The 20421-nt window shown below is 39.0% G+C and overlaps 1 protein-coding gene across 1 annotated transcript; it reads left to right on the top strand.

Annotated features, from left to right (window-relative positions):
* Nucleotides 1-18664: 18664 nt before the first annotated feature.
* Nucleotides 18665-19040, top strand: LOC125344234 (60S ribosomal protein L21-like). Its single transcript, XM_048336853.1, has one exon. It carries the CDS (start codon nt 18690-18692, stop codon nt 19038-19040), a length of 351 nt encoding a protein of 116 aa, XP_048192810.1. The 5' UTR covers nt 18665-18689.
* Nucleotides 19041-20421: the final 1381 nt, after the last annotated feature.

The following is a 20421-nucleotide window of genomic DNA, read 5'->3' as shown; positions in this document are numbered from 1 at the left end:
ACAATTCGGTGCTTTCAATTTCTCAATAATTTAGAGGTGTAAATTGAGATTGGGGACTGGGATTTGGTGTTGAATAATTTGCTCTAGATCAATACTTTTTAAGTTGTGACACAATAACCCATTCATTCTAAGGCAAACAATTTTTAATCTCTGGAAATGGCTGATAAACATAGAGGTAAAGACCTTCCGTTTATCTCTCTGCTATGTAATCCTGGTTATTTGTCCATAATTAAATGACTTAGGGTTGAGCCATTGTACATTATTAGCTCTTCCTCGAAGTTTTTAAAGTGGAGCTAACAAATGAAAGTCACTCAAAGAAAAGGCAAGAAGTTTAGGTAATTATAAGCAAACAAATTCCTTAGTATTAGAAGCATAGTGTTCAAGAATAAAGAAATGTGGAGAGAGAGAGAGAGAGAGAGAGAGAGAGAGAGAGAGAGAGAGAGGATCCTGAAAATGTGCAAATATCTCTTTTTGGTTGTTATGGGGATCATTTCTACCATTCCTTCCCACACTTATTACAAACAATACCTGAGGGTCCCTCAATAAATGTCCTTCATTGCTAGGCTTAAGTAGTCATCTCCTGCCACTTTTCGTACACAACACTGCTGAATTCTTATCAGGTAGACTCAGAACTGCTTGAAGGTCTTAAAGATTCAATTACTTTAAAGAACAAACTCTGTTCAAAGAAAGGAATTTTATTACAAAATGGTATTTTCTTGAGAGAGTCCAGGCCCTCCAAAAAAGAGTTTCCTGGGGACTCTTAATAAGACAACAAAATCAAGTTGGGACTCTGCTACTCCAAGTCACACACACACACACACACACACACACACACACACACACACACATTTTCTATTATGTTATGGTGGCTTGTCCAATTCCAATGCTTTTCCAAGTGCAAAAGCTCAAAGAATTACAGGAAAACAAGCCATTGAAGGAATTGAAAATAATTGGCATCCATTAGTAAGGAAAGACTTGGAAAAAAAAAATCATACTAAGTGAAGTGATCCAGACCCAAAGAAACATAGACTCTATAGTTTCTCTCATTGGTAGTGATTAGTATATGTCTAGGATAGTTCTAACTGATTATCACAATAGCTCAATAGCTGTGCACATATGATCACATAGATGATGTTAAGCAAAATGAATTCCAAAGTTGTGGAAATAAATGGTTTATCATTGTTGTTGTTATTTCCAATACTATGTGAAATTATGCCTTTTTCTTTTGTTTTTCCTCCCTATGATTTAACCCCTGCTGTCACTGTATTTGATTTTGGTATCCTGGGTATTGTATATATGTTTATCTGAATTAGGGAAGGGAAGGAGAACATCAAAATAGTGTGACAAAGGGTAAAAGATGAACCAATGCAACAGCAATACTTACAAGATGATATGCTGTAAACCAACTGTACAACTTGGGGGAGAGGGAGAATTGGAGAGGGGAAAAGAAGAGAGGAAAATGAGCGAGGAAGTAACAAGTTTGACAAAAAATATACTCACTGCCTTACGTATGTAACTGTAGCCCCTCTGAACATCACCTTGACAATAAAAATAAAATAAAATATAAAAAATAAAAGAATTGGCAATTCCAAGTAACATGTAGTATATTGTACAGCAGTAGAACCACTTACTAAGTAAGAAACCTGAAGTCTAAAGAGAGTAAGTGACATATTTCAAGGCATTCAAATGCTAAATGGATGGTACAAGAGACAATGCAGGTTATTTTTTAAATCAAATCATGGCATAGGATTCAAAAAGAAAAAAATTAAATCAAAAACTGCTCCCACACACATCTGCCCTCACCAAGGACAATTTTTTGGGTTCTCTGTGCACAGATCACAGTGTCATCTAAAAACAAGAACAACAAAACCAAACAATGCTAGCCCATTCACATAATATCCCTAGAAAAGACAACTTTTATTACTGTCGGTCTGGACTGATCCCCAAGCTGCTATAAATGTTAATAATGACTCTCAGAACTATTAGTGCATGATGAGGTACTTAATTTACATTGTGAATAAACGGGCAAACTGAATATACCAAGAAATACTTACAATATTCTTCCCAAGCCTATAGCACCTACTTGCCCCTCTGAATGTCCCTCAGTCTCCCCCTTAGACAGGTTTCCATGGAAACAGATATTTGATGCTCTGGAAAGGCAATTTCATTTCTGACTGGCTTTGCAGGAGGAAGACCCCAGCACCTACAGAGACAGCAGGAGAGACACAAGGGTCTGGCAAGAAGCTGGGGTGGGCGTTATGGTACAGAGGAATCAGGATCAGAAATCTTAAATTAGACAGGCAGAGATCAGATGCACCAATGGATGTGCCTCATCCCCAAGGAAGGTGTGTCCTCCTCCAGCCTCCCCACAACCAAAGATCTCACTGAAATTTCCTGGACTCTTGGATTCTAGTTTCCACTGTACTCTTCTCCTCTCTCACCCTTGTAATCTCCATACTGAGTATGTTTTCTTTTGGCATGTACTATCTAGCTGGCACAAGAAACAAATGCAAGAGTGAACCATATGCCTCATTCCCCATATTGTTCCTTTCCTTATGCTTGAATTTCACTGCCATAGCATTACTTCTCTGTCCAAAAAGAAAGAAATGATTATGAGTTTTGGCCTCAGATAGTCCTACATTTTTGTTTTTTTGTAATATTCTGGCTAAAAGGAAAATTACTCAGGAGAAATGTTGCACCATGGTAAGGCTTAGGATTAAAGGGGGAGGGGGGAGGGGGGAATGAGGGACGAGGTAACAAACAGTACAAGAAATGTATCCAATGCCTAATGTATGAAACTGTAACCTCTCTGTAATTCAGTTTGATAATAAAAATATATAAAAATAAAATTTAAAAAAAAGAGTAAGGACCTTAATTAAGTCAGGTTGTGTACACTTAAGTAGCTCTTTCTTCCTAGGGCTCCATGCTGCCCCCTAGCATCTGGTCACCTAATGAAGTCCACATGTCAGTTTTAATTCCAAGTACCATTGCAACCTTACCTCTTCTAAAAAGTCAGCGTGACTCAGATATTACTGTCAGCTCGTTTGGACTTTGAACCATGCCTAGATTGTGCTGGTGGCCAGCCTTATACCTGGAGACATGTATTCTTCACCCTAACCCAGTCCAGTCCTGTTATCAAATGCACAAATCTTTCTGTTTTAACAGTCCCAACCCCACAAGGACTAGGCTTTGCATTAGGGCCATATAAGCACTCAACTGAATCCTCAGGGTCTGAGTCAGGAGTCTATGACTCATTGGAGCTCTGAGGCTGGAACCAGCCTCAGACAGTTTGAGGGAAGTGGCACCGTCACCCAGCTTACTCCAATAACACTGTGGTGGGGGAGGGGCATGTGCATGGTTGTCCCAGTCATCAGACACCTCCAAAAACATGTTCTAAATCCTCTCTCTGTTGACTTGTGTGATTTTTTTGGCCTTTATCTCTTTTCTGTCTCTGCCTTTCACTTCTGTCCTACTCAGCACTAGGGTATGCACTTAGGGCCTTGAATATTTGCTTGGCTTTTTAACTCAAGGCTAGCGTTCTACCACTGGAGCCACAGTTCCACTTCTAGATTTTTGCTGATCCATCAGAGATGAGTCTCACAAACCTTTCTGCCTGAGCTGACTTTGAATCACGATCTTCAGATCTCAACCACCAAAGCAACTAGGATTACAGCATGAGACATGGTGCCTGGATCATCCCTCTCTTTCTACCTTCTTTCCTTTAACTGCCTTCTTTTTCCATTTCTCCCTTTCACTTTCTCCTTGTTTACTACACTGCTTCTGTCTTCCTCCTCCCTCTCATTGGCTTCCTATCTTTCTTACTTGCTTCGTCTCTTTTTCATCATCTTCTGGGGTTTGAGGTTCTTTCTGCCAAAGGTTGGATGAAGCCTCTTCTGTTTGCAGCTCTCCAAACCATAATTTGTACTCTAGGGAAGAAAGAAGATGATCTCAGTGAGTCATTCATGCTCTAGGAGGAGGCAGACACCCCTATACCAAACGACACCAGTTTGCCAAGGCTCAGAGCACAGCATTTTAGTGATGTTCTCTGCACCTTTTACAGCAACCCAGCCTAAGGAGGTACTTCATGATGACAGCTTGACTTACAGGAGGACAGAGTTATGTCAACTACTAGCTTTCTTGTCCCCATGTCATCTTGTCACTTATTACCTAATAAATATCCACTCTATAGAAAACATCAGATGCCTCTTTCCAGTCCTCTGATTTTCCTGTAGGTAACCCTATGAGTAGGGTGACTAGCTACCACTAGGCATCAGTGTATCACACTTGCAATCCTAGCTACTGAGGAGACTAAGACCTGAGGATTGTGGTTCAAAGTCAGCTAATCTGTATAGTCTGTGAGACTCTTATCTCCAGTAAACTACTCAGAAAAGGCTGGAAGTGGTGCTGTGGTTCAAGTGGTAGAGCACTAGCCTTGGCTGGAAAAGCCTAGGGAAAGCACCCAGGCACTGAGTTCAAGCCCCATGACTGGCAAAAATAAAGGACTAGCTACCATCTGAAAGCAAAGATAAAGTTGTTTATAATCGTATTCTACAAAGACTGTAAGGAGAGCTGAAAGTGATCTGTAAATTTCCATGTGGAACCCCACACAAGAACTTTTGAGTATGATTCTTGGCCTTTCCTCTAACACATAATTTCAACACATATTTTTTCCATCTATCTGATGAATGAAAGTTGAAACAAGCAGGTTTCTGTCAAGACTAGCAGAGAGCCCTGGAATTAAGGGATGTCACATCCTTGGCTTTGGGTATTACTAATGATTTCTCCTTCAGTACCATGGACAGTAACTTTTTTCTTTTTTCTTTTTTTCATTTATTTATTTATTTTCTTATTTATTGTCAAAGTGGATGTACAGAGAGGTTACAGTTTCGTATGTTAGGCCTTGGGTACTTTTCTTATACTGTTTGTTACCTCCTCCCTCATTACTCCCTCCCCTCTCCCCCTTTCCCTCTCCCCCCATGAGTTGTTCAGTTGGTTTACACCAAATGGTTTTGCAAGTGTTGCTTTTGTAGCCATTTGTCTTTTTATCCTTTGTCTCTCGATTTTGATATCCCCTTTCACTTCCCTAGTTATAATACCAGTACATACAGTTTCCAATGTACTCAGATAAGATATAGTGATAGTGCTGTTACAACCACAGGAAGGGGATACAAGAAGATCATCAACAATAGAAGCTACAGTTTCACATGACTTGTTGAAAGTAATTACAACAGTGATATAACACTCATTTCCATAACATGGAGTTCATTTCACTTAGCATCATCTTATGCATTCATAAGGGCATAGCTATTAGGCTCTTGTGATCCTCTGCTATGAGCCTAAACCTGTGCTAATTATTCCCTGTGAGGGAGACCAAAAGAATGGATAGACAAATGGGACTGCATCAAACTGCAGAGCTTCTGCAGGGCAAAGGACATAGCTCGCAAGATAAACAGAAAGCCCACAGATTAGAAAAAGATCTTTACTGGCCATACAATGGACAAATATATGGAGAACAAAAAATTAAATTCCTCTAAAACAAAACTGCAAAGAACCAACAGTACCCTCAACAAGTGGGCTAAAGACTTAAAAAGAAACTTCTCTGATGAGGAAATGAGAATGGCCAAAAGACATATGAAAAAGTGCTCTACATCACAGGCCATAAAAGAAATGCAAATCAAAACAACATTGAGATTCCACCTCACCCCAGTAAGAATATCCTTTATTAAGAAAACTAACAATAATAAATGTTGGAGGGGATGTGGCCAAAAGTGAACCCTACTTCATTGTTGGTGGGAATGTAAACTGGTTCAGCCACTCTAGAAAAAGGTATGGAGATTCCTCAGAAGGCTAAATATAGAGCTCCCATATGACCCAGCAGCCCCACTTTTGGGCATCTACCCAAAAGACCACAAACCAGAACATACTAAAGGCACCAACACAATATTCATCGCAGCACAATTTGTCATAGCGAGAATCCATAACCAACCCATATACCCCTCTGTAAATGAATGGATCAGGAAAATGTGGTACATATACACAATGGAATTTTATGCCTCTATCAGAAAGAATGACATTGCCCCATTCATAAGGAAATGGAAGCACTTGGAAAAAATTATACTAAGTGAAATGAGCCAGACCCAAAGAAACATGGACAGTGACTTTTTTCTGAAGCTAGGCCCCAGCTTTCTGTCAGTTTTTCTCTGGCCTGAATAACTTCCCAATCTGACCTTCTCTATCAGTAGCAATCACTGATATGAACATAGGAAGACTATGTTACTAGGAAGAATTGGGACAAGTCTTCAATGAAAAAGTATCTCACTTTGTCCTGAATCTAATTTTTTTTCTACAGTAAGGGTAGTAGTAGTAAAATGATTAAGATTACCATGGACACATGTGCATATCCCTATGAGCACACAGCTGTTCTAGGGAGCATTTTTAAGGATTTCTGGAATGCAGTTAGATAAAGGATATTGTAAATAATTCCCCATAGGACTTCAAGTAGTAACTTACTTACCCTTCTTCCTCTAGTCTCTTTTAGGTCTTCTACAAAAGTTAGAAAACATTATTTGATTTAAAAAAATTCCCACCTTGTAATTATTATCATTACCTAAATTACCACAATAGTTTGAAATAAAGATATTTTGCCTTCCTGTTTCCCAATACTGGAGACCAGTGGAACAGAAATAATTGAAGAGTTAAAAAAATTTTATTGAGTAAGATATCTGTACTCACTCAAGCCTCTTTTCTCTTTTTAAGTTTCTATGCCAAAAAAATGCTTAATATCATTTTATGTAGAAGGAAAATAATAGGAAAGTTTTATAAAGATAATTGACAGGCTTATTCTGTTTGTTCCAACAGGCAGGCAGTTTTCTCTTCAGATACCATAGCGTGACTGTGTTGAATATTTTCCTTTGGATATTGCAAGTGATTGCCAACAGCAATGGTTTAAAATATTTATTTAAAAAATTGGAGAAATCTGTCTCCTGAAATGAATGATAGGTGAAATCAAAATGTTTGTTTGAAGAAGATGGGTCTAGTACTAGAAAGATTCTTCAAAAAAAATGAAAGAGTAAAGTAAAAAAAAGAGATTCATATGCAAAGTATTCCAAGAGCATGCAAGTGTGGAAGAGAGAAGAGTAAGAGAGAAAGACAAAAGGAAAAGGAAAGGAACAGGGAGGAAGAACAAGAGGGTGAGGGGCAATAGAAATGAAAGATGGGCACAGAAATATAGTTATGATTGCCTGCATAAAGAGAAAGAGACCCATGACACAGAGTGTTCAAGGCAGGAACCAGAGAGGGAAGTTGAGTCACTGGTTCTGCTTTAAACAAGATCCTCTGAACCTTTTAGTTTCTGACTAACCAGGAAGGTAAAACAGGCAGACCTTTTAGAAGTATAAACTAAGAGTGAACAGACACTTCTAATTAACTAACACAATTGTTATGCATTCAGAAACTGGGTGTACTGTAACGCAAACTCTATTCTTCTCATAGTTCCCTAATCAGGGTTAGGAGACTAGCTGGAGAAAGTCTGTTACAAGAAAATCTCATTGATAAATGAGAATACTTCACCATATAACTTATGTGCTATTAGACGACTAGAAATTTGAATCCCTTGCTCCTAGTTTCCCATCTTAATCCAAGCCATACTGCCCCTAGGAATATCATCATCCCCTGTCTTTGTCACCACTGTCAACAGCATCACCAGCAGAGCAGATGTTCTTCTCTACTTATCATTTGCTGGGCCCAGTAATAAGAAGATAGTGTACAGTCAGTCTGAGCTGGATAACAGTTGTGTGAGGGAGGGCCCTGTATCTATATCACAGTTGTTAATAAACCATGCTTACAAAGTCCAAGTAACTTTCCAAGAACAAAGAACTGCTACATATCAGAGAAAAGTCCCAGAGCATTCACATCCCCAAAGGCCTTAGAATGAGCAAAAGAAAAGAAACAGGTGGAGTCATCCATCTCAGCCTGTCTAAAGCCCTCTACTTGCAATTTTCTACTTATTTCAAATGCAAGGACATTGCCACATTTAAATAGATAAATGTTGAAACCAGGCTCTGCAATCCTAGCTATACAGCAGGCTGAGATCTGAGGATCTGAGGATTCAAAGCCAGTAGAAAAGTCCCTGAGATTTTTATTGAGTGTCAAAAAATGTAAAAACAATTGAGAGAGCATGGCCTTGTGTTCTAGCCTCAGTTCTCTCTCACTCCCTCTCCTTTTTCTTTCTGTTTCTTGTTCTTTCTGTCTCTTTCTCTCTCTCTCTCTCAAACACACATATACACATATACACACACAAGATTCATTAGCTTTTAGCGAATTTTGAATGAAACTATATATGTTGAATCCCTTTATTCTTTGCACTGGGAGCCCATTTGCCTTCCCATTTCCTGTACTACCCAGCTTTCCATTACTACCATAAACACCTGAGACAATGAACTTATAAGAGAAAGGGATTATTTTGGGTCCCAGTTTTGGAGGTTCCAGTCCATACACAAGCTTTGGGGCAATAAGCCAGCACATCATGGCAGGAGATTCCATTGGCAGAACTCTTCCCCTCATGTTTAGGAAGCCATGGAGCAAAAAAGCAACAACTTAGAGACTCCCTATCCCCTTCCATTTTAAGACCTAAAGGCCTCCAGTTAGGCCTTAATACTTGTTGATTCCACCACTTCTCAATAACCTCACTCCAAGGACCTAAAATTTAACCTTCAGAAAATGTTCGGTTCCAACTCATAACATTCTCTAATTTATTTATACTCTCATTTATCCAATCAGTACTTATAGGTGCCTGGTTTTTCTTGAGACTACATTAAGTGTGAAAATATTAAGTTTGAACAAAACATACAGTTTATCCAGTAAGTGTACAACAATATGCAATGTAAGCACAGACGGAAATAGTTTCCATGAAGAACACAACAAGTAAGAGGAACAAAAACAATGAGAGTGCTATCTAAGACTGTGGTTACTGGCCACTCTGAGGAAGGGACATTAGATCTGAAGTTCAGTAAAATAGGAGAGGATCACTCCCTGCAGAAAGAAGAACATGTGCATAGGTCTCAGCTGACAGAAGCATCTTTGGTATGCTCAGAAGACATGGAGAACACCAACAATGGTGGAAAGAAGATGAGGTCAATCAGACAGCAGACCACTTGGGACCATGCATATATCTGGTATGCATTTACACTAAAAGCCAGATTCAATCACTGAACAGAAGAGACACATACGTGTGATCAAATTATAGTAATGCTGTGGAAAGGGCTTACACTGAAGATTTAAGTCAATATGTGAAGGAAGATGATCAAATTCAGATTCTAGACAGTGACTAAGGAGCAGTACTTACTGCCCTGGGGCAGATGGCAGCAGGGCTAGACAGAGAAAAGGGAGGAGCAAAAGACTACTTTAATACTTGGTCCAGAACAATAAGATGGATTGAGGCAACATTTCTCAAACTATTGCTAAAGGAAAGTAACTGTTAATTTTGGAGGGAATGAGAGATCAAGTACATAGTTATAGATGGCTATGAAACACCTGAAAAAGAGAGGTACAGAGTTAAAAAAAAAAAACTGTCTTAGGTTCCAGAAAAAGATGTGAGAGTCATCTGCATACAGATAATATTAAAAGCCATTAAACTACCTCAGGCCTCCATCACACATACAAAGGTGAGCAGATGGGGAAGAGTTCAGGGTGAAGCTCTGGGATATCAAGCATTTAGGGTTCAGCAGAATGAGGAAGCCCTCACTAAGGAATTAGGAATGAGTACCTGTGAGTCTCCAGGCATGCAGAGATTGTAATATCCTAGAATCCAGAGAGAACACACTTCCATGGAAAAGGTCAAAACCGTCTCCCATACTTTCCAAGGCTCAGGTCCCAGACTCTTGTCCTAAGCTAATGAGAGCCAACTGGAGCATCAAGCCCACATGAAAACCTAAATGAGAAATGGAGATGTTCCAGTAACCAGACTATCCTGACATTGTATCTTTGAGCTGGAATCTAGACAATTGATAATCCTGTGAGAAGTCAGAGAGAAAATTCTTAAAGCTTCAGAAAAATGTCAGGAGACACTTTCCTCCCATAACAAGGAGCATGGTAGCCATGTTGCTAGCTAGAGATTGCCACAGGTCCTGTGGCCAGGTTGGATCACAGAATCTATGCCAACTCCAGAGTACAAGGAATGCCAGAATGCAAGAAAATCTCACAGCTCCTTAGGAATATTATGGTTCATTAAAAGATATGCATGCAGTCAGGAAGGTAGGATAACCCCAACTCTGATCCGCAGTCCATGTGCTCTCAGGTTTTCTGCCCGCTGTACAGATCATGACCTCAGGTATGTCGCCTGTACTCTGAGTTCCTAAAAGAGAGATATCCACCTTCTGCATGGAGAGCTGGGACCAATACCTGGCCATAATTTAGTGTTATAGATAATTGCTTTATTTCTCTTCCTAATTTTAACTCCTCCTTGAATAAATTTCTAATCAAATAAAAATTCTAGCAATAGAAATTCTATTCTCAATTATCTCATTTCAAAATATTTCTACCATGTACAGAGGGGTGGCTGTTCTTTGCTTTACTGGGCACTGGAGTTGACCAAATTCCAGGTGTAATGAATGAGCTTGGCTGAGTAGCAATGTCCTGGTCAGACTCAGAGAATATCAAAGATGTGCTTCTCACTGGATCACAGAGGACATCTGCCTCCTCTTTCTCTGCTGCCCACATCTCACAAGACTATTCTTGTTTTCATCTATCACACCCCACTGACGGAACTCAGGGACTGTTGAGTTCTCCTGAAAAAATCCACTCAACAAAAGAATTTGCACCCTAGGTGGATGGATATGCCTGAGGCTGTCTTACAGGAGGGTGACTTACAGCAGGATGACTTTTTGTACCGCACGGCATAGTGGTTAGAAAGTGTGCCCTGGAGATTTCTGTCCACCCAACTTTCTAATTACTCTTATTTTTGAGGGCCCCAACCTTAATGTGATCCATTCCACTCCAACCACCCATTCCTCTGTCTCAGGCTCCTATCTTATACATAGCAATCTGGCAGCTATCTTAATGTAAATCAAATCTGTTCTTTTGTTTTTATAATCTTTAAGTAGCTATTAAAGGATTTCATGGATGTAGTCATAATATTCAATGTACATATGTGAAAATGGAGCCAGGTGAATTCAAAGTATGAATGGGGGTTGGGAGAGATGGGGGAGAATGATGAATGGGTTGACATAGGTCAAGATGAATTATACTCAATTCTACCCTTGAAGAATTACCTTTCATTCTAAAGTGATGACATCTTCCTTTCCCATTGTAACCAGATACCATTTCTATATACTTTCTTTTCATTGGAGGGAGGGTCTTTGAGCAACAACATCTATATTCCATATAACATCTTATCTCCTTTCATAATCCTAAACCAAACTTTTTGACACAGAATCTCTGAGTAGTGGTAATGCCATTTCAAATAGAACTTTCTATGCTCATTAAAAAACACCTAAACCATGGGTACCCATGATGTGCTAGGCAAAGTTAACCCTTTACTATATATCAAGTTTATAATATGCACAACAGTTACAAGATGTAGTTATTGTCACTCTCACATTATAGTTGAAGGAACTGAATTTAACAAATGAGATAGAGTCTATCATTGTTCTAAGTGCACTGTTTTGGGAAGGGTAAGGATCAAAGCTCCTGTGACCCTGAGTCCTTTCATGGCCCAACAGTACCCTGCTTGCCCAGTTAGGAGGTTGGGGACCATCACTCCTTAATCTGATGCTCAGAGGATCTGGCTCCTTGGTACAGCACAGCAAGGCTGCTTTTACTACATAAAAGCTTCTGGGTTCTATGCAGTGAAGCAAATTTCTTATCGTTATTTTTTAGCCAGGTTGGTTTTCTTTTTTTCTTTTTTAATTATATACTAGAGGTACTTTGTGTTCCACGAACAATCATCTTACTGACATGTTATTCTGAAGCTTGACTTCATTCACCGTGACACATGCTGGTTATGAAATACACAACCGAATCGAGTTGTAATGAAGTGAGGCTGGGAAAGATTAAATTGGAATCTGAACTAATGCCAGCTAAGAGACCCTACCTCCACTTTATTATTATTATTATGTTTAATAAACAATCATTCATGCTCCAAGGGAAGGGAAACAATCAGAGACACCTCAGGGGAGCCATAAAAGAAATGCTTTAAACCTTGAATAAAAACATGTTTGTTCAAACCCTTTTTTTGTGGTATTCAAAATGAATGCAGTCAATTCTGTATGCCTAGGGGTGTTGAGAAGCAGAAAAGGAGAGTCTGAGTTTGTGGGGTGGAGGCCTAGACACACCTCTCCCCTTTTCCCAGCCAAATTGGCTACAGAAGAGAAAATGTGCCCCGCTCTAAGGAGCTAGCATGTACTTCAACTCAACATCATTACCACCTGATGAGCTAAACTGATAAGGGCTCTGCTCTGCCTCTCTTGAGGACCTGGAAATATTCTGATCCCCCATGAGGAAAATGAACAAAAACCATCCAGAACTAAAGAGATTAGCTACATGCATGAGCACCTCAAAGAATAGATGTCACCCCGACTAAAGAAAGCAGAAATGGACTTAGACATCAAAGCAAAGTATAGCTGAAGGTTAAGCCATTATTGTCAAATTATTAATATATCCACAAGAAATTATGTCTCTATAAGGAAACACTTACCTGCACAGAACTAGATAAGAGACACTGAATAATAGTAGATTGATGATTTTCAGTGTAACCCGGTAGCCAGAGTGGGCTAAGCCACTGGAGAGATTGCTCTCTGCTGTGTGTAAGGAACATTAATTAAGATCTATTCAGAGATGTCCCAACGCTAGGCTCTATGATTTTTTTTTGGGGGGGGGACACTATAGGGATCAAATCCAAAGCCTTGCACTTACAAATTTCCAAGCTACCTTCCTCACCAGAGACTCTCCATTTCCCATTAACATCTTAGGAGACCTCAGAGTCCTGGTACACTCAGACTAAGGATGGTTCGTGGAAGGTTTTCAAAGTGGCTATATGCACGGGTATTACAGGGCATAAGGAAATCACAAGTAGATACTATATCTGCATTAAAAAAGGGTGTGAGAGATTTTTTTAAGGTGGAGAGAGATGCGATGCTACCACCCAGCTGGCAACATGGTCCATTCCAAGAAACCTGGCAGGAAGAAGACCATCCAGCTACTCTCCTCCTCCCTCATTCTGACCCAGAGCCACAAGACGCCAATGCAGCTGAAATCCCTTTGGACCATCTCCCCATGGCAGAGAAGGCTGGAGATGGACTTTAGAGAAATCAAATGAGAGGTGTTGAGTCCGTCACCATCGTGGGAAAGCCAAGGCTGTGTTTAAGTTCAGGCCCTGCCATTAGAGCTGCATGACCACGGGAGAGTTATTTCCCTTCTCAAAGCTTCAGTGCCATCGGTGAAGTGACAGCTAGTATTATCTACCTTGTGGGATGCTAGAAGGATAAAAGGCTGCACTAGAAATTTCTCACACCTTTGCCTCACATCCTCTACAGCCACTGCTGTACCTGCCAGGTGCTTAGAAAAAGGAGCTTTGGGGCACCTCAGCCACAACAAGCCTCCCAGGCTCTGCACTGGATCCACCATTGCCCTCATGGTGGCATGCTTCAGACCAACCCATTCAACCATGTTGGCCCAGGCACAAATTCAGAAACTGGGCGAATTTGCTGCCAGTGAGAGCAATGTATGATGGCTGGTGGAGAGAAGCCAGAGAACAAACACATCCATATCTTGGGCAGACAATTTTAAAAAACAGATTTTGTACAAGTACTTTGGGATTAAACCCCAATTGCTCTCTACAATAGCACACCCTGGGGTCATCTTCTTTTGTTCCTTATTTTATTCTTTTTAGCCCATATAGTCTTATTCTCAAGTAAACTAAGTGCACTCAAGCTGGCTTTAGGAGGGAACAAAAAATGAAAAAATACTTTGTGCTTGAGATGTTTTTACTGAGCCTGCAGTGGACACATGATAGTGATCAGTACAATAATTGTGATGATCTCTAATTTCACTAAGGCTTCCCTCTTATCCAGAAGAATTTATGTGAGAGGATGTCTATCATAACACAAAGACAATTTGGTATTGGTTCCCATTTTGGTGTTTGTGACTGAGGTTCAAGACTAAGAGTCTGTGAAACCATGGCCCTATTCCAAGAGCTTAATCTGAGCTGTAAGGCCTGGCCTGAGTTGTCACTTTTTTGTAACTGAACATCTCAGCCAGTACTCCTGTTGTCTTGTTGTAAGAGGCATCTGTCTCTGGAAAAAGTAAATCCTTCCTCCTGGGGAACATCCATAAGCTGAATCTGGGAGTCTATTTCCTCAGTTCCCTGGAGAGCCACAAGTTGACTGATCTCTCCAGGGGATTCTTGGTAAGAAGAGGCAGCAATACAAAGCCTAAACCATGCTGACAGCAAGTCGTGGCTTCTCCAAAGCCTCCATCTGAATCCTGGTTGTTCAGGTAGCCATTTATAAGAGGCCACTCCTGGCTGGGCACTGGTGGCTCATGCCTGTTAATCCTAGCTAATCAAGAGGATGAGATCTGAATATTAAGGTTCAAAGCCAGCCCAGGCAGGAAAGTCAGTGAGACTATTCTCTCCAATTAACCACCACCTGAACTATGGACTCAAGTGGTAGAACACCAGCCTTAAGTGAAAAAGTTTATAGACAGCACCCAGGCCTCCAGTTCAAGCCCTAGTACTGGCATAGGAGAGAAAGACAGATGGACATAGGGTGACAGAGACAGAGTCAGAGACAGAGATAGAGACAGAGAGACAGGAGAAATAGAGACAGAGAGAGAGAGAGAGAGAGAGAGACTAGAGTGAGAGACTACCCCCAGCACCTTCCTATGTGAAGGGTCAGAACACAAAGTTTGACTGACCTTTCTCCATGTTCCAAGCACTGACAAAGAGTTTTTCATGACTTATTTCATTTAAACCATACAGCAATTGTATATGGTGAGCAGCCCTGTTTTCATTTCACAAGGAATATAGTAAATCAACAACCTTACGTAATTTGCTCAGATAACCAAGGGTCAGATTTAGGATTTGAATATGGTTGTACCTGACTCCAAAAGCAGTACTCTTTAGAGCAATACTGTTTAAAGCAGTACTGTTTAGAGCAATAATAGCAATGCAGGCAATAATAAGTTAGCTTTCACTCAGGTAATAAAGGATGCTATAGGAAACATACAATGAGGATTTTGTTCATCCTGGCTTAGATCTAGTCAGTCTCCTTCCTGGTTTTGACTTCTGTCAGGAAAAGCAGAAAGTAGCCAAATCAACAAAAAGGATGGAAGGAAAGGAATCGAAAGCGTCCAGGTTATTTGCAATGTAGAAGAAGTCTGTTCCCATGTGTCTGTGGTTTGTAGGATATTATAAGCCTAAATGTCAGCTGGGCAGGGGAAGGGAAGGTACTATACCCATTCAATCTGTGCACAAATCTGCACTCTAATTTCTAGAAGTAAAGAGTGGTGAACTACATTAATAATAAGTACCATTTATTTATTTATTTATTTACTTTATTCTGTATTTGAGATGCCAAAACAGTGATGTTTTCTTGTGTTTTCACAGCAGCTTTATTCATAATTCCTTTATGTTTCACTGCTGTAGACTATGGATTCCTTCCAGGCTCACACCAACCATTGTATATTTAAAGAAGGTCAGATTTTGGTGTGACCATTAATGTGTCTAAGCAGGGAAAAAGTAAGCTTGAATTTTGGTTGCTTAGCAACAATTAAGCATATTTCCATAGGCTCTTTTGAAAATACCTTTGTTTTTAAGTTTATATTCTAAATTTACAGTTGAAACTATTTTAACCATCATGGTCTCTGATGAAAGCATATCTCTTTCCCACATGGAGTCAGTTAGTACCAGCTGGAAGTAGAAGCTTTTTGCTAGATCACCTGTTTAGGATGATGTCTCAGAATCTCTGCCTGACTCTACTTTAATATCAGAAGTTTGCTTGGTGGTAAGGACTACTGTAAAAAAGAGCTATGAAAAACATGTTAATAAGTTTAGAAAAGGTGATGGTGAAGACAGTGTTAATCTGTTATTCAGTATCTCCTGCATGAAAAATGAAGTTGATTACTATGCTTCTCTTTTAAATGATACATTATATCATTTGCAAGGAAATGGATAAACCTGGAAAAATATGTGAATCAAGTCAGGCCCAGAGAGAAAAAGGATGCATGTTTTCTCTCATGTGGAATTTATAAATATATAAGCAAACATATACAGGGTCATATACATATACACACAAGCATGCTAACTAAAGCAGAGTGTACACGGGGGAGGATTCCAGTTTTGTAATTCCTTTGAACAACTGTCCTACAGTTTAACAAAATGGATACCAGAAAGCCAACTATGGGTTATCAAGGGGAAAGGTGTTTGAGATTAAAAAAAAAAGGGGGGATCATACAAATGGAGAGAGGAAGAATGGGTGAAAGCAGCCATAATACTCACTGTGCATATATGAAAATGGAACCAGAAAAGTTGAGTGGGCAAGGGGATTGGGAAAGATGGGAGAGAATGATGGAAGGGGGTACACTGATTAAGAGTTATAAACTGACATATTAAATCAGAACCCCTTTGTACAACTGCTTATGGAAAAGAAGGGAGGGAGAGGAGGAGGGAGGGAGGAATTATAGAAATATTATTAGTAAAAATAAAAGCACTTCTCTTTTAAACATGGACACTAGGAATTTTTTAAAACAAATATTCCACTCACTAGTAGTAAATAGCTACAATTCTGGATTCCAATATCACTCAGTCCATTTCCATCCAAGGGTTTTTGGTATTCTACTTTGATTTAAGTTTTCCCTGACCAGAGTATTTACATCCTTACATTAAGTAAATTTTATTATATATCTATATCTATCTGTCTATACATATGTTGTGTATATAAATCTGTAGATATGTTTATTTACAGACATATATTATATAATATAGACTTATGTTTATATATTATATATATCATATATAATGTATATATAGATGTATAGACATATAGAAAGCTATATACACACATATAGAAAACTAGTCATTAAGCTTTGTAACATTTAATAAATAAATATTATTAAATATGTCCTGGTATTGTTTTTTCCTTGTAACTTCAGCTGATTGCATTAGTTTCTCACTAACCTCTGTCTTTATTTCAGCACTTCGAGTGCTTGGAAAAAGACTCTGGTTTATGTTGGAAAACAAAAACATGTCTAAGTAAGTTAGGGAACTTATTGAAGAAAATCGATAAACCTGGAGATTGTTCCGTTATTAAGGTTCTATTTAAAGTTCCAATTTCACTGCAGGGAACACTGTAGAGGCCAGGAGCTTTAGGTGTTCTGATGCACGGTGACGAAGTCTCTCAGTGTGCTATATTACTTCCTTTCCTTCCTTCCTTCCTTCCTTCCTTCCTTCCTTCCTTCCTTCCTTCCTTCCTTCCTTTCTTTCTTTCCTCCTTTCTTTCCTTTTGTCTTTCTCTCTTTGTTTCTTTTTGTGCCACTGTCAATTTAAAAGATTACATAAAATTTTGGGACAAAAATGACTGATGGCTGTCATTTTGAGGCAGTTTTTTCAAGCTCAGCCTTTGTGATTTTAGTATTGTTTAGAACACAATTGACAGCTGAAAGTGGAGTTCTACCAACTATACTCTCCAGGAGCCACCCAATTTTCCCAATACTTCTTAAAAGTTATGGACTTCTACCTCTGCACACAAATGAGTAAACACAAGACTCTATTGTACATTTTTAGGTTACCATCCAAAGATTTCCAGTGATATTGCACTGAATGACAGAACATTGAACCCTGAGTTACCCAGATATGAACAATAAACTTGTTATCTAATATCTGTTTTATAGTAGGATCTGTACGATTTCAGATTTAGCAACCCAAAAAGGTTCAGGACTGATAACAGAAATTTGATGACTCAACTCTTCCACACACAAAATGTTTAAAACTATTCATCCAGAAAGACAAACTTATGTTCTTCCATAAAAGAAATCAACATCACAGAGATCTTTTTCAAAATAATTTATCAGCAACAATCTTGCCATTAGACTATTTTCTCAACATATATAGTTATGAAATACAGACATTTGGAAAAATCAACTGAGAAAGAATGACTACAATAAATGCAGAAAGAGAAAAGTAGATGCTCTGGGGGATGTATTGGCAACAATTTCAGATGTTAAAATCAATTTAAATTGATATATAATTTATTTTGAACTTTTACAATGAAACAACATAGGAATAATGAACAAATGTGTATAGTAATGGAAATTGTTTTTAAAGATACAATTTCACATGTAATTTAGTTTGTATTAAAGGCAGTGAGTGTCTAAAACCAGTAAGGGGAGTGGGATTACTTGCGTTGTATTACATAATTGAATACCCACTTAACTAAAAGTAAATCTAGTCTTCATAATACACCAAAAAGTGTATTCTAAATTGACAAAGTGTTTAAACACCTTTAATAAAATTAAGTCTTTATAGAGATTAGAAAAAAAAAAAAAGATGAGTCCTTCCCTAGTCTGAGAAGTCTTCCCCAAGACAACTTAAATTCAAAAGAGGGGCTGGGGGGAATAGTATGTTTGACATGATTAAAATGAAAAACAAAAATAACGTCCTTTTGGCCAGAACCGCCATCTTTCAGTAATTTGCCAAAATGACGAACACAAAGGTAAAGAGGAGAGGTACCCGATACGTGTTCTCTAGGCCCTTCAGGAAACATGGAGTTGTTCTTTTGTCCACATACATGAGAATCTACAAGAAGGGTGATATTGTAGACATCAAGGGAATGGGTACTGTTCAAAAAGGAATGCCCCACAAAGGTTACCATGGCAAAACGGGAAGGGTCTACAGAGTTGCCCAGCATGCTGCTGGCATTGTTGTGAACAAGCAAGTTAAGGGCAAGATCCTTGCCAAGAGGATTAATGTGCCTATTGAGCATATTAAACACTCTGAGAGCCGAGACAGCTTCCTGAAACGAGTGAAGGAAAATGACCAGAAAGAGTAGAAGGCAACAAACAGTACAAGAAATGTATCCAATGCCCAACGTATGATACTGTAACCTCTCTGTACGTCAGTTTGATAATAAAAATTTGAGAAAAAAAAAAAAAAAGAGTAGAAAGCCAAAGAGAAAGGAACGTGGGTTCAACTGAAGCGCCAGCCTGCTCCACCCAGAGAAGCACACTTTGTGATTGGAACCTATTCCCTATGAATTCATGGCCTAGAGATGTAAAAAAATAAAAGACCTCTGAACTATAAAAAAAAGAAGAAAAACAAAAATAACCACAAAGAATTTCAACAGCTAAATGATAGATTATGAAGATTCATAGTTTACATGTCTTTCTTTTGTTTTTCTTTGTGCTTGTCCTAGGGCTTGAACTTAGGGCCTGGGTGTTGTTGAGCTTTATGCTCAAGGCTAGTGCTCTACTACTTGAGCCACAACTCTGCTTCTGGATTTTCTGGTGTTTAAAGCTAAGACTCTTGGGCTGGGGATATGGCCTAGTGGCTAGAGTGCCTGACTCGTATTCATGAGGCCCTGGGTTCAATTCTCCAGCACCACATACACAGAAAATGGCCAGAAGTGGTGCTGTGGCTCAAGTGGCAGAGTGTTAGCCTTGAGCAAAAAGAAGCCAGGGACAGTGCTCAGGCCCTGAGTCCAAGCCCCAGGACTGGCCAAAAAAAAAAAAAAAAAAGCTAAGACTCTTATGAATTTTCCTGCCAGGAGTTTCTTTAAATCGCAACTTTCAGATCTCAGCATCCTCAGTAGCTAGGATTACAGGCATAAGCCACTAACACCTGGCTACATTTCAATTTTTAATATACAAATATTTTCTAAAATAAAGAAGAAATTTTTCAGAAAAAAAATTGAGCAAGAAATGCTAGAAACCAGTTCAGAGAAAGTAAAAACCCCTTAAACACGGGAAAAGATGCTTAGCTTCACTCTTCATGGGATATGAAATTAAGACTACACAGATAACATTTCCAATCAGACTGACAAAATTCATTGACTTTTAAAAATGTATGTTCATAAATTTAAACAATGTTTTATAGTTTACTGAAAATAAACCTAGAAAAAAATTAGCATTGTAGTAATGAATAGCCTTACTGCACACAATATGGTCTCTGAATATTTCCCACTAAGAAGAATCAGGGCTCCTTAATTCAAAGCCTAGAATAACAAATGTGCAATAGGACCTGAACATTTCTGCATATCAAAGATTGTCTTAACATCCACTGAGGGACTGCCAAAAGGATGGAGGAGCTAACTTGGAAAGTTATTCAGGAACTAAAAATAGCATCAGCAATGTGAGACTCTATCTGCAATAGAACTACAGTAAAACACGGTGTGGGTGTGGATCAAGTGGTAAAATACTTGCCTAAAAAAGCAA

The sequence above is a fragment of the Perognathus longimembris genome, chromosome 2 (genome assembly GCF_023159225.1).
Source record: "Perognathus longimembris pacificus isolate PPM17 chromosome 2, ASM2315922v1, whole genome shotgun sequence".
NCBI classification, from domain to species: Eukaryota; Metazoa; Chordata; class Mammalia; order Rodentia; family Heteromyidae; genus Perognathus; species Perognathus longimembris.
The sequence above is the reverse complement of the archived record's forward strand: the minus strand, read 5'-3'. Positions and strand labels throughout refer to the sequence as shown.

Excerpts from the sequence above, each read along its gene's own strand:
- LOC125344234 (XM_048336853.1), top strand. The coding sequence starts at position 18,690 with ATGACGAACACAAAGGTAAAGAGGAGAGGTACCCGATACGTGTTCTCT.